We start from the raw sequence: 18485 nt of genomic DNA, 5'->3' as shown, positions 1-18485 counted from the left end.
TAGGGAATTATCGTTTAAAAAATCCCTAAACCCCAGTATTTTAATTAGATTTGGGTCTAACGTCTAATATCTGAAATATCTTGGGGTTTTATATATTTCTACAGTGATTATCATATTTAAAACAAACATGCAAAAAAACCCACTACTGAACAATCTAATGGATTTTTGTTCTCTTTTGTCTTGTTCTATAATTGGCCATAAATCATTGAAGTCCTTCAGAAATCTGCATTTGCTCATTTTATATCAGCTCAAATCATTTACTAAATGAGTTGGTTTGCAGACTAATCTCCTACTGGGTCAAATTCTGCTCTAGGTAATACCAGTGTAAATACTATGGCCCAGATTCACTCAAGGGTCTGCAGTAATTTCTATAAGCATAGGTACACATGGCAGTGCCAAGTCTATTCAGAAGATCCTAAAGTGGCACAGTGATACATGACTGGATGTTTCTCAGGAGTGGCTTCCTTGTTGGCCAGGATGTAACCGAAAACATGTTTTGTACATTATTATCCTTTAAAAAAAAGAACCCAAACACTGTCCCTAACTCCATGTACTTTTCAGCACTTTAATTATACTTTGTCAATGTGGAAATCACCATACTCCATGATGGAAAAGTTCCATCCCCAAAGTTTCACCCAGGTGATCAACTCATTTTCTGTTTGGAAGCTAAATAAAGGAAGTTTCTCATGATTTCTTATAGAGTTTTTTCTGGGAGGTAGTTAGCTGTGTTACTCTGAAATCCAAAGGCAAGGTAGGATTGGACCTTCCAGATTAACTAAATCAGACATATATAGTATAAACTTTCATGAGCCATACTTAACAGAATCCAGTCTGTGGATGATTTCTTGTTCCACAATTTTCCTGTTCAAGTTTTTAAAGATTTTTTTAAAGGTTTGCTGTCTAAATAGGCTCATTGTAAGGCCTAGTGTCTCAGTGAAAATGGAAGCTGGATAGCCTGCGGCATGAGAGACACCACTGGAAGTTACAGGGCTGCCTGTAAGGCAGGACAAGTTTGTCCCCCGTGGCCACCTTGGCTAGGGACAGACATTATGCATAATCTGGTTTAAGTGATCAGAAACTGGTTTAAACCTGTAACAGAACAGTGCACTGAAACTGGTTTGAGATAGACCTGGTTGAATGTAGTATCAGACTTAAGTGATTTGGGTCAAACCAAGTTATGCAATGTCTGTCTCAGACCCCTTCCTGGTTTAAGTTAAATCAGAGTCCCCCAGAATCCCAGATGCTTTGCTGGGCGGGGTTCTGCTCTCTGCTCCAGTCCAGCAGGACTGGCCCCTTCCCTCTGCTCCCTGGCTGCAGCTCCAGCAGAGACTGCAAACACATCAGGGCCTACCTGGCTTCCTCCTGGTCCCCTCACCACTCCCTGTTCAAGAAGGGATTCCCCTCTTCCCTCTAGTTTACACTGACACCTCTCAGCATTAGCTAACACACCATATGCTGGCTACGGTTCATGCTGTGGGAGATGGGACAAAGGCAGACAGGACTGTGTTGGCTCCCTGCTGGGCTGCTCAAGGAGGGGGGTGGAGGGTGGGACCCCCTAATCGGAGCATGTCCCCCCCCCCCTCAGCTCAGCACTGTGGAAGGAAGGGCGGGCTGCTCTAGCACCCCCCAGCTTCTAGCCTGAGCCACTGCAGGAATGTGCCTGCATTTTTTCAGTCCAGAAGGGGATGTCTGTTTGGTTACAAACTGGTTTAGCCTAGCCAGGTTAGACTAACCTGCAAAGATTGAATCAACTCAGGCTTAGGCTTTTTGAATGTCTGTCTCCAGCCCTTGAGACCTTTCTACTTTGCGTACCTCCACTCATTGAAAAAAAAAAGACAGAATTCTCAGGTGGACAATAGACAGTTGGTTTAGAAATCAGAACTGGATCTGAAAACTGCATCTCTTAATTTATTTTTAGTATTAAGATGCTTTCTTTCTTTTGCTTTTTCTGCAAAAGGCATTAGCATCTTTTATTATTACCATTATTCACTATGGGAAACATACATCTTTGCAACCAAAGTTTAGTTTCTTTCTTTCGAAGTTGATGTCTTTGCTCAATACAAAGCAAAAGGATGAACTCAATATTATCATGCCACTTCAAGAGGAGGGTGCAGAACTGTAAGATGACCCATTGCCCCATGCACTTTAAACCATTAGCACTGATCACTTCATCCCTTTTTTCTTGGCCTGTGACCTGAGCTCCTGCACACCTCACTGGCTGCATCCAGATGAGTGTGCATGTGTGGTTTACTGTACTGCTAAATTGTGGTGATCCTGATGACAAAAAAAAACATACCAGTAAAAACCAGGGCAACACAAATGGTGGCAGCCAGTGTGTGGCAGAAACTGGAGCCTAGCTGGCAAGAGCCATGCTCCAACTAATGGCCAGGCTCCATGCACCCCAATTGCCACCACTGGAGCCCTGGGAGACTCCCAGGAATCCAGGTAAGGCTGCTGGGGCCAGCTCAGGTTCTGAGCTGAGAATCCTGTAGGCCCCAATCTACCCTACCCCACCCAGATTTTTTTTCCCCATGCTAATCCCATGTGCAGGGGCTTGTGCTGGGGCAAAAAGCAGCAGCATGAATTTGTGCTGCTGCTTTTTTCCCTGTGGCAACTGTATGCCCCTGCTTGTGGGGCCACGGCCATTCTGTCCTGAACTACAGTGTCCCATCTGTCAGTGAAGTTTGTTGCTACAGAGCTTACACACCAACATCACCCTCTGAAATATTTTACAAATAGCTACCCATGAAAGAGATACCTATCCAGCCATAGGGAAAAAGTATAGGCCGACTCCCTGGGCAAATGAGAAGGGATTGGAGTTTACTTTCTTAAATCCAGTAGACCAAAGCAAACCAAATGTTTTCTCCACTGAAGTACTATTCCACACCTCAAATATTGCTGACATTGTTTCCAGTTAAGTGGTATCTCGATTTCTACAGGTCAGACCACAAATGTTGGAGCAATGTTTGATTAATGAATGTGCTGACTACTGTTTTCTTAAAGCCCTGCATGAGATAAGGGCAGTACCCTAGCTTTCAGCTTCCTGCAAGTTCCTATATGCATTTTGACATAAGAAATGTGCCAAGAAAATAGTCACATTGCTCTGGTGCAGTTTCTCTGAAGTCATAATTCACACCATCCTTCACAATATAAATAATACCAAAAAAGAAAATAAAGTATTTCCATAGCTCTCATTTTTTTGGACACAGTTTCCAATTGAATATGTTAGAGCTTTAGATTTCCAATTAGATCACTTAAGTGAAGTTAAAATGTGGTCTGGATGTTTTTGCCTGAAATTCCTATTCTTTACATTATGTTGCTCAGCTGGTAATATTTATGTGCTATTTTTGTTGCATCTTTGGTTGTAGTGAAAGGGCCTACTATAACAGTAATTCTATTTGATTAGAGGCTATAAGTACTCTCTTCTCCAATAAATTTATTTTTTTCTGCCATGGCAGGCCCCAAACATACAAACTTATCTTCTCAGGCATGAACTTGGCTGATGCCATCTGGGATGTGCTACACAAGATGGTATAATCTCCCTAAAGTGGAGACTTCAGCGCCTCCTAAGAAAAACACATGGGCTTTTTCATACTTTTCCTCTGGTTATTACATCTGGGCCATTTCTTCTTACAACTGTTCACTGAAACACTTGACCTTGAGACACCAGTAGCTAGGACACTGAATTGGATGCCAGGGAGACAAGAAATAAGGATTACAAGTGCTGAATTGCACACTGTCTGCAGGGTCATGTGTACAGCATCAGCAGTCTGTCATGGGTGCTGCAATGAAGGACAGTGAGCCCACTATATGTGCCCTACACTAGAAAACAGAAATAATGTAGCCACCTTAATATGATGCTAGGCATGAATCAATAAGTTCATCTTGGAAATGCTTGCTGTCATGTGCCCAGTGCTGTACTCAAACAGCTACATTGCATGTTCTTTGAGTAGCATGCAGAACAGGAGCACTTTACTGTGGTACATCCTAGCATGGTACTTTGACTGGGCAGACGAGCTTCAGATGCTGAAGGTTTGTGAACACTTCCAGTACATGCCATTGCAATGTGAAAGCCCATAGATATAGTTACAGGGGTGTAGGTTATAGCTGTGTTGGTCTAAGGACATAGGCAGACAATGTTGTTTGGGTGAATCTGATATCTTTTATTAGACCAACTTAAGTAGTTGGAAACATTTTTCTTAACAAGCTTTTGGGTTTAAAAACTCTTCATCAGGCTGAGGAAGCAGCTTCAGTTGACACCATTGATTCCTGGAAGAGCACACACCAACTGCAGCTGCTTCCTCAGCCTGATGAAGGGTTTTTAAACCTGAAAACTTGCTGAGATATCAGATTCATCCAAAGAACCTTGTCTGCCATAGATATAGTTAGAAACTCATCTCCAGAAAAGAATGCAATAGTATAGATCTATCCAATTGTTTCCTCAAGACTGTCTGATGTACAATCAGAGAGATGCCTATCTGGATGGATAAACAGGAGAACACTGAGTAAGAGGTGAGATGCAGTATTCTTCTGTACGTGCCCCTGAAGCAACATGGTGTCCAGTTCTCAGGGCCAGATGAGTTTGACACCCCTGATTTATGTGATTTATGAATGCATTAGAATGGCAACAGGTTAAACAGCAGGTACATTTTAAGTTTGCTTATTGTCTTTACAAAGAAGTATTTGATTTGGATGCTTGGCAAAAACAAGCGTAAATAAATGTATTGCCCTGTTACTGTATTTGGAATCTCAGTATCAGTAGGAGGGTTGGAATATATTATCACTTGAAGGAAGGGAAAAAAAAATCAATATCAAATCATAAATCAAAATTAAACATGGCTTATGTAAGTGACAGTTAACATGCTGATACAGATAACTGGTTTTAAGTGGATTATTTGGATGCAATTTAGGATGACAATTTTTATTTTATTACGAAATTAATTGTGCTTATTCATAAATGCTGGAGCAATGCAAATACATGAAAGACACTAAAAGTAGCACGATTGAAAGGACTAAATAAGTAAAAATGCATGCTTTGCATTTTTCAACTGTGCATCTGAGACAGTCTACCACTGTGGGAAAGCAGCATTAATCTGATTTTGTAGGTAGCATACCTAAGTAAAAAGAGGTGGTTACACTGAAAGTCAGTAGCATACTGAAAAGAGAGACTAGCCCCATGACAACAAATCTTGGTCACTTAGCCTTGATGATTATAAAATGGTAAGAGAATTATGTATTGAATCAGGTAGCTACCCAATGGGAATGAGACAGACCTTCCTACTTTCACTGATGCTGGCTTTCTCTGAATCGATCCTAAAATTAAAAAAAGAAGTCCTGACACAATGCCTAGGTTTCTTTTCACCAGCTCCCTGTCTTTTACTATCTTTTTTTATTCTTTCTAGATGAGCCCAATTACCTCTGCACACCGTGGACAATTTCTGTTTGCTCTACTTCAAACTATCTGGGCAAGAAAGTTGCCAGCAGAAAAGCGACTGCCCAGCCTGTCAGAAGCAGGCAGTGAGGTACATAACAAAGTAACACATTACATCAGGGCGGCACTGCTGCCAGAAAGATTTCTAAGGGCAAAGGAAACAAAAACCCACATCAACCGACTTTGCTATGAATATCCTGTACTATAGCCACTATCATCAGTATCAGATGGAGCTGGATCCCCTTAGGAAATGGTCCGTAAGAGCTGCTCTGTCACATTCCTAGACAGTCTGTGCCGAGATGCTCCTTTCCAAATGTATTCTCCCTCTCTCTCTCTCCATGTGTTGGCACTTGGCCCTGCAAGATCAGCTTTTTCCGAATTGTTGTGTCTTTCCTCAATTCAAAACTAGGATCTCTTCACTTCTTCCTCCTCTGGATCTTTCTAAAACCGAGAAACTATACCCCCCAGCAGTCAAAACAATGCTATCTTTCTATCGTTGGCAATGAAAATGGAGTAAAGACCCATAATAGTATCACACAGAGGCTACTTCAGATGCCAAAGCTGCTGCGCTCCCTGCTGAGCTCTCAAAGCAAAGGATGGCTATTCAGGACCACTCTGAGAATGAGGAAAAGTACTAGTTCTCCTTAACTTAGGCATTCAGTTGTTCAGTTCATCACTTGTTGCTTTATTTTGCGATTTTTTTAATGCTTTATTAACCTATTCTATTTTCCAGCAAAAAGTAAAAAGTGTATAATGTATTTTTACTGCGACTGGAAAGTAATTCAAATATTATTAACACCTGGTAGCATCTACAGGGTTAAATTTGCCGGTTTCCTTTTAAGTCTTTACTTCTCATGTTTATACCTAGCATTATGAAATATTCATCTTACATGCTGAAATTCCCCATGCATGATTTCTACCTAAAGTGATTTTGTTGTTGTTGTTGTTAAAAGTTTGGGCACAATCCTCTAATGTTCTGAGTTCTGTAGAATGAATATAACATGCTTTTCCCTTCTGGGGTACTGAGAAAGCATACAGTAGAAAATATTGTTAAATCCAGCTGTTCACATCTAAAGAGCTACAGAAGCCTGCAGGTTTTTTAAGTTAGTGGTGTCCAACTCATCCAGCCTTGTAAGCCAGATCCACAGCACAGGGCCAGTCCATGGACAGGATCCAAAGCACAAGGGCACATCATCTGGCTTGACAGGCCAGAATTTGGTGGCAGTAGCATTAATTGTTGCAGCTCCCAGACCTGCAGCAACCACCACTTCTCCCAAGGTCAGATTTCCAGCCCTGCAGGCCAGATGACACAGCTCCACACACTGGATCTAGCCTGTGAGGCTCTCAATAGGTCTGGAAATTTGATAGGAGGATGAGCAGTGGCAGTATTAATTGCCACAGCTTTGGGAGCCATAGCAATCAATTCTACCACTGCTTGCTACACTGCCAAATTTCCAGCCCCATGGGCTGGATGACATTGTTGTGTGGGTCAAATCTGGCCCACAGGCCATATGTTGGTCACTTGTTTTAATTAAATGCACATGCATCTTAAAGCATATCCTGTAAACAGCTTCGTTTTGAAAATTGCTGAGAAGTTCCAGCTCCCTCTGAAAACAACCAAGTGCTTACACTTCCAGCTCAGGAGGGAAACCCAGCCCCCTCCTGATAACATAGTTTTCTTAAATACCTTTGATGTATTTTTATTTTCTAAACTCAGGCCAAATTTGAAAAATCACTAAATGCTAGAGTTAAAATTCCAAAGGTTTCACTTATTTCTGCTTATTCAGTACTTACTATCCATAGCCTGGTTAAACATCCAGCTTAAAATAATACATTCGTAACAAAAGCTATACCAAATGCTATAACATTGCAAACGCTATAGCAGACGTTTTACAAGATGAGCAAAACAATTGAGGTATTATTGCTATTGGAGTTTAACCTTAGCTGTGTAGATCAATGCTGCATTAACAAAGATTTTATTTTAACCACTGCAAAAGAAGAGCTTCATATTCTCATTTTCAGCTGATATGTAAGTACTAAAAACAAATTTTTTCTTTTTACAAAAAATCTTAATTTTTCCTTTTCTGTGTTTTGCTGTTCCTGCCTCATCTTTTTGTGAAGCAACTATCCTAGTAGGGGATTTTGCTGCTTCTTGTGTTAAGCTAAGTGGGGTTGTATCCAACCCTTGGAACTGTATCATCCAGCTCACAGGGCTTTTGAAGGGGCCAGTAATTCAGGGGCAGGGTGAACAGTGACAGGACCTGTTGCTGAATTACAGTATACGGAGCCCTGTTGGGGATGTGTTTAAGCAGCTCAGGAAACCATAGCAGTTAACACTGCTACTTCTGGCTGCACCATTGGAGGTGGTTCTAGATGGACCCTGCAAGGAGCCTTGCCGTCCGAATCCAGCCTGGAGGGGCCAAGAGAGTCAGAACCCTGACTAAGTTATAAGATCCCAGATGATATAAGAGCCAAGATCACAAATACTGCCATTGTGTCTAGCTTGTTGGGCATCTTCAGTACTAATAGGAGAATGAAGCCATATTTAGATGAAAATATTAAATTCAAAGCAGTTTGGCATCATCTGCAACTTCAGCAGCTGAGTAATGAGAAAAACCATCATCTATCAGGTCCCTTTCATCTTTTTAAATATCTTGGTGCTAAATACCATTAAAATCTCTAATCATGTAAATGTTTTATTAAAGCTACTGTGTGTTTTGCAGTTTTCAGTATGGGTTATTTTAGGGTTCCTCCCACTGCACATATTGTTTTTCTGACCTTTATTTTCAGCAACAAAGAAGCTGCAGAACATGCCGACATCTGGAGACCTGCACATTTTCAACGCTCTAATCTGACTAGATTTTTCTTAATTGTCACAGTTGACTGAGCTATCACCAGCTTCCTGAAGCTCCCTGAAGAGCTGTCACACTTCTCATTCATCATGATGCCCAAAGAACTTAATCAGCCTTCAGCTGCTTCAGGGCAATCCCTATCAACTCTGTTCCTTGCTGGAATGTGATACCTGCCTGTTGTTCTGACCCTGGGTTTCTGAGATGCTGTGATAGCAGGAGTAAAGGATCAAAGGGCTATAATTTCCTTTTTCCACAAGGTGCAGCAGGGCAATGTCTCTACCCTACCACACCACCAAGCAATCCTCCATCTTTTAAAACCAGGCTCATGGCCAGCCTTAGAAAAAATTGCTGTAAAATAAATGGCAAGAGATAGCAATTCTTCTGAATACAATTTTCTTCATTTCCCAAATCATTTGTCAGGCTAATTAGGAAATGAGCCAGTTAAATCCTCTAGACTAATCTCCTTTTTTTGCCCACCAGTTAACAATAAGATTGGCATTGCAAAGGAGCCCTAAAAATGACTTAGCAAATAGAAAATTAGAAATTTTTGAAATACACTATTTCTTTTTAATGCACAAGCAATTAGGGATGTGGAGAGCACAAAAATCCACTGAGGCAGGTACTAACCAGGATAATTGTGATAAAACTGTGCTGTAAGCGTAGGCAATCAAATGCTATCATTTATGTCAAGAAAGACAACAGTCTCCAATGGGGCATATTTTTCATTTGTAAAACTGTATCAATTTTTCCACTTTTAATAGAAAACATAAAAGAAGAATTTCATCAGATAACTCTAGTGATTATTTCTCAGGCTTCTTTTAGCAACAGCAGGAAAAAATCAGTATTTTTTTGAGTGAAATACAATTCAATATTGAAAAAGTGCTCAGATACTATAAATAAAAACATTCCAACTAGCATTATGATTAACGTGGTTACTTTTTTCCTATGCAATATAGATAGAGGCATTATTCTTTACATGCTACAATTTTAGTGATGGAAAAGAGCTCCCTGTCACCACACCAGCATATTAATTTGGCCTATCATTGTTGAAGGAAGGACTCATCACTGATAAATCCAAGGATATTCAGGTAGTATTTGAAGGATTAGCGTTAACGTTATGCCTCAATAGTCCCATTCCAAAGCGTTCCAGTAATGCTCTCTTACTTCCTGGTCTCTTTTGAAGGGGAAAGAAGGAAGTACAGCAGCTTCTCTACACCATTCTCATACAGGTACAAAAAAAAATGAAGAGTCAGGGTCACCGCTCAGTCCCTCCAATATATCAACACAGGGAAAAATGAACTAAGGCAAAGAGGGGAAATAAACTGCACCTGGGAAAAATTCTGATTCATAAGTCAGTTCTTGGTCTGCACATTGATCTGCACGCTTATGCTCTGCCTCTCACTGAAAGCATAAGACTATAATCTAGCCCATGGTAGGCTACAAATGAAAAAGGAATGTGATGCCATCATACAGTTCCCATTCATTCACTACACAAAACCACTGCATTACCATATTAGTAGCTTCTGTTCCAGTGAGCCAGGACTCACAGGGAGTTTTGCTGGGTAGACGCAGAATCTGTTTTAAGCTAGTGCTGATGTCAGGCACTTCCATAAGGAGTCATTTCACTCACAAGTGAAACAAAGTAAAAAGGGCCTCTTACACATACTTTATAACATCATAAAGAGGTGTTGAGCAACAGCAATTATAATAGAATCTAATGTAGTTGGGCGCCAGTCAACAGTAACTTTGTATTTCAAGGAGACCTGTAACAAGGATCAAGTGTATTGCTGTTTCACTGTGTTGCTATCAAACTGAGTTTAATACTCAAGAGACAGGTTTTAAAATGAAATGTTTCTATGCTCTCTTGTACACTGTATGTTCTAACTCGCTCACCAACAAGGTCCTTAAAAATAACAAGTCAATCTCTGGATTCTGACTTAGGTTATGAAAGAACAATAACTGGTACAAGTATGAGAACCAATAAAAACAGAGCTCATGATGATAAATATTTCATTTATATGTTAACTTTTAGACTCACAGGTCGCATGTTCAGAGCTCACTCAGTTGTGAACATGGAAATTAGCAGGATGGTTCCAATTACTTTGCTACCAACTAGTACTGAATCTGATCATTTATCTTCTGAGGAAAGGCATAACATGCTCATAGCTTCACACACAGGCTGCAGTAACTCACCTGGCCTCAAAGTTTAATAGTTCTATTATTCTATTTGGATAACAAAATATTTTTGTTCTCTAATGAGATTTAACAACGTCACACTTAGCATTGCTAACACAAACACAAACTTTCTCATGATAGCTTTATCATCAGCATTGCTTACCTAAGCTAAAAATCCAAATCAATGCTTTTAGAAAACTGGAGGGTTTAGCATTGCAATAAAGTTCTCCAATCTGCTGAATTGTATGCCCTCTACATAGCATATAAATTGACAGGGATTCTTTCTACTCTTAACCAACCCGCTGGCATTAAAGGTGAAAATAAATGAAAAACACCTTTCCGAATACTTTACTCTAGTGGGATAAAGCCCACTGCTCCTCTATAATTGCAATGAAAGTACTGACTCAGAAGAGACGAGTATGTTCTCTATTCCTGCTGGCATATTTCCAAAGTAGTGGCCTCTCATATTCTGCACCGAAAACCTTGCCAAAGCAAAACCATAATATTGTGGTGGAATCCATCATCTTTCCCAGCCTTTCAAGTTAACCCAACTCCCCTATCAGCCTATCTTATTGTTTAGCAATCTGAGCTGGTATAACCACTGCTACATAGCAACAGGAGGAAATATTTATTTGTGGTTGCTACTGTTGCTCCCTCTACCGTCTCATATACTTCCCCCAACACAATCCTAACACTATTGGGAATAGGTTTCTGCCTGTAAGTTTCTTCCATAGCCAATAGCACTACATTTACGGGCCTTTTCTACACTAGTGCTAGCACATTTTTGTTTTGGCTGCTAGTTCTGACCTACCTGCTGTAGCAACAGTATAAATGCCAGTGTGGATATGCTGCTCTCAGTCACTGCCATTTTAAGCACCAAACCACACAGACCTGCGTTCAGAATGGGTTAGATGACACAGTGCCTAAAATACCAATGGGTCAGGTTAGACTACTGTTACACCAGCTCTCCTACTGTTACTGTCACTGATAGATCTGAACTGCCAAGAGAAATGTTCTAAAATTTCAGCAAACGGGCTCCACCTTATTCCCACCAAAATCAATTAGAGTTTTACTATCTATTTCAATGGAAGCGGGTTGGGCACTTGACCTCTTTCACCTTTTGCAAAGAGAAGAGGTTCCAATCAGGAGCAAGCCCAAAATAATAAGGCATGAAAGGAATGAAACACAATCAAAAGGTGAGATGACTCTTGAGTAAAAAACTATTGGCAGCAAACACTAGTAGTGTAAATGTTTTTTCTCATTTGTAAACCAGAGACTTCACAGATCGGATTACAGCACGGGACTTGAATTATTAATTTCACACTTAAGCAGCATTGCCATAAGCAAAATTTCATTGTTCTTCAGACCCCACCTCTCTTGTCATGAAAGGCACCAGGGATTTGATGAGTATATTTGGACATACCAAATCATCAATGTCAGCGTTTCTCAACCCGTGGGTCGCGACTCAAAAGTGGGTCGCAAGAATATATGAAAGGGTTGTGAACCAACTTTAAAAATGGATTCTCCTTTAAAGGAGAAAAGCGTGGGAAATGGTGGCTTTTCCCTTGCAGGCTGGCAGAGTTCCAGTCTGCAAGGGGCTGCTTGGGGCCCCCCATATCCTGCACACACCCCACCCCATCCCACACACCCACTCCTGCCCCACACACTCTGGGGCTGGGGCCTGGGGGTGCGGGGCACTGGGCCAGGAGTGAGGGACACTGGGTTGGGACTGGACATCAATGTTTACAAATGGGTCCTGGTATAGAAAAAGGTTGAGAACCAGGGATGTACATTGTTTGAAAATAAGACATAGAGTTAAGATTAATAATTGGAGCTATTTAAGCAAGCAGTTTTGGGGTGGTTGTTCTTACATACTGTACTACAGGACCTTATACATGCATGCTATTTGAGTTTTCACATCACTTGTATATATTATGGACCACAATCTTACTTTCAGAGCTTTTCACTGGTAACTCCTTTAAAAATAAAGAAAAACAAAACCTCCCCACATGAAGACATGACCTACCTATCTATCTTGTCTGTTCCATATATATGTATTACTGGAACATAGATTTGATTTGGTTTGTGGCCTTCACTCTTAAGTAACTCATTTAAACTGTAATCTCTCTCATGCTGGAAATGAGGCATACCACCTTTACTTACATGTGTTTTATGCCAGTGTAACGGCTTGTTTATACCATGTAGCTGACAGCACAGTCACACTTCACAAATGTTTCCATCTGGCATCCTCTTCTTTTGGTACACTATAAATAAAGACAGTCCTGAAGCAAATCCTTGACTCCTTATTCCTGGATGAAGGAGTTCTGCACAAATTTGATTCTATACAGGAAGGTCAAATAGGTTCAAAATGGAGCAAAAAGTATGAACAGGCTCCTCTACAGCTCTGTAGTAGGGACTTACATTAGCTCCCTATATCCTTCACTGACTAGCTGACTCTGCCTACCCCTGAACCTTATACTTGCTAGCATCCCCAAAAAAGGACTGTAGTCTGTGGAGGGATGAAAAGAGATGCTCACAATTGCTGCCTGAAATGGAGTTTATGGTGAATCCTGCAATAGTGTTAAGGAAGTCTGCTGTTACACAGATCAGGGAAGTGTGCCATGGTCCTTAAGTCTCCTGCCAATAATAGATTTTGTTCAACACTTCAACTTGTTGCACTATAATAATTTCCCTTTTGGTTTGAGGCTTCTATCTTTCTGTAAGTCAGCAGCAAATAATTACATATTTAACAACGTCACTAGAAAAGATGCAGTGGAGGTAGCTGTTTGAACCTTTCTGTTGTGTACAGCCTGTGATAGCTGGTATTAACAGGGTCCTCAAGGATCACTACAGAAATGGACTACTTTGTAAATGGTTTGCATGCTCCTCTCAGCATGTAAATGTTGGGCTAATTTTTCAGAAGCTGTGCTCCTTTGATTTATGACCACTTTGAAGACTGCTCTTTCAGAGTAAAACTACCCTCATTTAAATGAGAAGACCTAGATTTTCACATAATTATGTAATTCAAGTCAATATAGGTACAACCACTCATACCAGCCAAAGCATCTAGCTCTTTATGCTCAGAGAGCCCAAGAAAAGGCTCTCCATAGAAGTAGGTTGGAAGCATCAGGACACTAAATCCATTCTTACATTATCACTATAGATCTATGAAGCTTACATCCCACATTCCCACTAGAGGAGGGGTTACTCTATAGAATTATGCACAAATTAGGAACTTTACAAACAAATTGGTGATGTTTATCTTTGCAATTAATTGTGGATCTCAAACTTTAAATATGGTTGATTAAATGCCCCTTTGACACTGGGTCCAATACGTTTTTGAGCCTTTCCTTAAGTGTCTTTGAGCCTTTCCTTAAGTGAAGGAAAACTGATGGAAGACTTCAAAATTGGGCCCATTGTATATGGCATATAAGTAACTTTAAATCAATCTTACCCTACAAAAAGGTACCACATACTGGAATGACTTTCATATCAAATATCATTTGTGGTATGCAGGCTGTTTTGTTACTTGCAAGAGGCTTCCAAGTTGTAAGTAAGCTACTACTAACCGGTTTGAAAAGTCTACAAACCCTGGTGTACACCTATTCACAAATGCACCTACCATCTGGTCTGCCACAAACAGTTGTATCAAGCAGCTATAAAGACTCATGGATAAAGTAAAGTAGCATATGTTTGTCTTTTAAAATTTTCACTGCCATATGTCTTACGTGAAATCACACTGTGATGTGCCGTTAAACTTATTTGGTAAGATCTAGCTTAGACAACACAGTTAAATGCTAAAAAAAAAGTACATCAGTACTTTTGAAATGTTTTGTCCTTTTGGTCTTAAACCTGCAAACATTTCTATCTTTATGTAACTTGATACATGTGTGTTCCTAAATTCAAGTCTGATGGAACTACTCACAAGTACAAAGTAAATCACAAGCATATTTGCCAGTTTAAGACCTTAGATTGTAAATGCCTCTTACAGTAAAAAGCCATCATCACAGGGACTTTGTCCTCATTGTTTTTACACTGGCTTGCTCACCTCTGATTAGAGCTTCTAGGTGCCATGATTCAAAATGATGACTCCCATATCAACAATAGATCAGACCTTTGTATATTGATAGTATTGCAAGGGACAGCTTATCTGATTTATCTGAGATCTATATGGTGCAGTAAGATGGGGCATCAGGGAAACAATTATGTCTCTGATTTTTTGCTTAGCTCTGCCATGGCTCCTCTCCATACTCCCCCAAGGCAGTTCTAATCTAGGACAGTTGCCAAAGGTCCAGAGGGACCATGTATCAGCTGAGTTTAGTAGAAGCATTTGTACTGATGAGGGCAAGTAAAAACAAAAGTCAACTATACTAGCTCTGTGCGCACAGGAGACTCCCATATGCTGGAGCTAAGGGATGTGAATGATTTCCATTCTGTTTGCACTACCCCTAAGTGCGGTGAAGTGGTTAGTATTTGATCCAGGTTGCTGAGTATTCATAGACAGCAGCCTTGCCCACAGCTTACTCAATACATATCCCTGAAACACACCTTAGAAACAGGTTTACAGAGCCATTACAAAACAAACCCACTACAGGCTCTCTATACCACAGCTCTTCCCCAATGCACAACATGATTGCCCATTTTATGTTGCCTTATTGCTCCTCCACACCACAAGGAATTCAGGATTTACCATTCAGTGGGTGCATCTACACATGCAATTAGCATGTAGCAAAAAACTCTAGCACAGTTTGGACCAGAGTTTATTGCTCCTGGGTGTGCACCTGGGACCACAGCATATTGAGCCAGGGCATGGCAGCCCCAGCTGCCAGGGACCCAGGGGGTCAGTCTGCCAGCCCAGGCTGCTCCAGCCTGGTTCAACGTGCTGTGGAGGGACAGGCTGGGACACAAGGGTGCTAGGGTGTGGAGCTAGCCCGTAGGCAGCCCCTGCACTGTAGCACCCTTGTGCCCCAAGCAGCCCCAGTCACCATCTACATGTGTATTTTGGTACACATAACTATTCTGCTGCAGGATAGTACTGTCTCTGACAGTACTATCCTACAGTGGAGTTAGTTTAGTGCACCCTAATAATCCACAGTAAAGGGCATGTGTAGATGTGCCCAGTGCAGTATTGCCAAGTCTCATGATTTTTTGCATCGTCCTTAAAGTCTATATTTCGGGACTGTATATGAACAATGTACATTTTTCACATTCCCAAAGCGTAGACGTTAAGAACAACATCAAAAATCATGAGACTTGGCAACACTGCCAGTGTCACTCTGTGGCACTCAATTCTCAGGTGTCCTGCATACTGCCCATGTGAGTTTTCTGCTTTTCATTTGTTGAAACAAACAGAATAAAAAGCAGAATAGAAGTTATGTTGACTTTTTTAAAGTTAGTTAAATGCAGATTTCTCATTGCCATTGTTTTATATGCCATGTTTTATATAACCTATAGGCTTTAAAATCAGCTGAAATATGTCTTAACAGGTGAGAACCACTGTTTTTTCATGCTTCCATAATATATAAAAGCTTAAAAGATCTTTTTCAAACATTTAGAAAACATTAATTTCTTTGCTGAAGATGAACACAAGAAATTCAAACTCCCGGGGTAATAAGGAGAAAGGTAACAAACTACTGAAATGACAGGCTTAATACAAACATGTTTTCTAAGCTACAGTTGAAAAAATTATTATTCTAACAATATAATATGATAACATTTTTACCATTCTATAACACAATGGCCAAATTCTAATTTTAATATTTAAAATTTACTAAAACTATTTAGTTTGAGATGCTATATAGGTTGAGGTGACATATTTCAAATACAAAATGCTCATTATTTAAAAATAGGACTCAAAATGAAATAATAAAAAGGTTCATAGAAAATAGTAGGCAAATCTTAATACTCTACCACACTAAGGGCCAGATTCTGTTCCATCTAATTAGGTGCCTAAAGGCACAGACAGAAGTGCAGCTCCCCGCTGTAACTCATACCACTTTGCAAGAAGCACTATGAGTTACAACAATCCCACAGACCCAATGGATGTTCGCTGTTGGGTTCTGAGGGTTGGGAAATTCAGCTGCAATCTGGAGCAGGCTCCCCCAGACACTCTCCCTCAGCCCCCTCCCAGCCCCAGCTCTGTCTTTAGAATGGGGAGGGGGGAAGGGAGCGGAGAGAGTTTGGTCTGGGTTTTTTTTTTCAGCTGGTGCTGGAGGGAGGGCAGGTAGATTGGAATTCGCATGCCTGACACTCCAGTGCTGGCTGTGCAACCCCCAGAATGAACTCCTGCTACTCCCTTTCCCCCCCGCCATTCTGAAAACAGCACTGAGAGCAGGGATGTCCAGCCCTGCTCCCAGCAAGTGCAGACAGAATTTACTGAGGGCACTCCACATTGGAGTGTCTCCATCTGAACCTTTATGTAATGAGGGTTCAGATCGTCACAGGATCAGGCCCTTTAAAGCATCTGCCGTCATGCACTTGTGTCTGTTCATGGCTGTACAGTGCTTTCAGGGGCCAGATTGGGTGAAAATTGCCACTTCTGTCTGTGCCTTAGGTGAATTTAGGTGCGTAAGTGCTTTTTTTATTCTACCCTGTTCAAGTCCCTGAAAATCCATTAATGAACTATCATCTGACCCTTGAGTCAAAAAGCAGCATCAACAAGGAGGAGGAGGACCTCCCCATCTTTTGCATTAACGTTTAGGGGCTTGAGCAAAGTGAAACAGAATCACACTTGGGCATCTAAATCCATGTACACACCTAACAGATTAACTATAATCTGGTCCCAAATTACCAGGAAAGGACAAACCCACAAACCATGAGCGAATGGGCCTATCATGCTAATTTGCACACTGTTGTTCTCAAATGAACAGTAGCTCATTCAAGTTATATTTTCGAGTTTAGGCTTAGTGAGGCATGACATGAAGATGACTACATTAACAAAATTCTTACAGTACATCACCCTCATGAAAAACACTGGACATTATGTTCTGAGTTTAGCACATCAGTTAGTAACATGGTATTGTCTTTTCTTCCCCTTAATGTGAAGCAGAACCTTAGTGAACAGATAGTATGTCCGCTCTTGTAATGTTAGATGCCACCCAGGCAAATGTCTCCTGGTATGACATTTCAAATTAAAAATTAAGAGGCTTTTACCTTAGACATATGCCTAGGTGGATTTTCTTACCTTTGGTTCCATTGAAATGAAGCTGTGGGTACCTCTACTTGAAAGAACTGACCTTTTAATTGTTTTACTATGGTAGAAGTGGTAGTAATCCTTCAGTGTTCCGATCTGTAGAAAGGAGAGGGAAGAAGGGAGAAAAGAGAAAGAGAGAGATTTAACTTATGAAAAGCAGTTTTCTGTTTTTCATTTTTAAAGGCCTATAAATTATGCAATTTCCTGCTGTGCTGAAATGTTACTTGAACCCCAGTGATCATCTTTCAAAAGAAGGACATATGATATGAAATGGATGTAGTGTCCTTGAGGCAGTAACTGCATAACCAAAGATTATAATTGAGCAGCTTAGCCCGTCTGCATCCACCTTTTTAATGTTTAATTTATATTCAGTATTTTAAGTAATTCTATATCAATTTATATCCAAACTATCATCACAGGCAAGTATAAAAATCATCAAATAGCTACAAGGTTATTAAAAACCATACAGTTTGCTTAAGGAAATATACTGTAAAATGTACTGTGTTAGGTTATTCATGTCATTAACTTACAAAAACATTCCTAAGCATTGGACCATTCACAAAGAATATACTTATCTTAATTTTGTAGGGGAAAAATAACTTCAGTCCTTAATCTATTATTAGAAATACTTATAAGATGTCAAAAAATAGAATGATTTCTCAATAGAAAATAAAAATTGGTTTATATCTGCCACTTAAGTACAGTCTAGTATGTTCCTAACCTCCATAACAACATGAATAAATTTCCTTTTTAAAATCATTCATACCTGTTTTCCAATGGATATCCAAAGTATTTCTAAGTAACTTTCACACACACATAAACATGCATATCCCTA

At 40.3% G+C, this 18485-nt stretch overlaps 1 protein-coding gene across 1 annotated transcript in view; it reads right to left on the bottom strand.

Annotated features, from left to right (window-relative positions):
- Positions 1 to 18485, bottom strand: part of PCSK5 (proprotein convertase subtilisin/kexin type 5) — a 380395-nt gene that overhangs the window by 326128 nt on the left and 35782 nt on the right. Inside the window, exon 4 of the mRNA XM_006029202.2 lies at positions 17642 to 17746. Coding sequence (XP_006029264.1) covers positions 17642 to 17746 — 105 coding nt within the window. The remainder of the gene's footprint in view (positions 1 to 17641; positions 17747 to 18485) is intronic.

The sequence above is a fragment of the Alligator sinensis genome, unplaced genomic scaffold (assembly GCF_000455745.1).
Source record: "Alligator sinensis unplaced genomic scaffold, ASM45574v1 scaffold204_1, whole genome shotgun sequence".
Taxonomy (NCBI): domain Eukaryota; kingdom Metazoa; phylum Chordata; order Crocodylia; family Alligatoridae; genus Alligator; species Alligator sinensis.
This window is presented reverse-complemented; position numbering and strand designations above follow the sequence as displayed.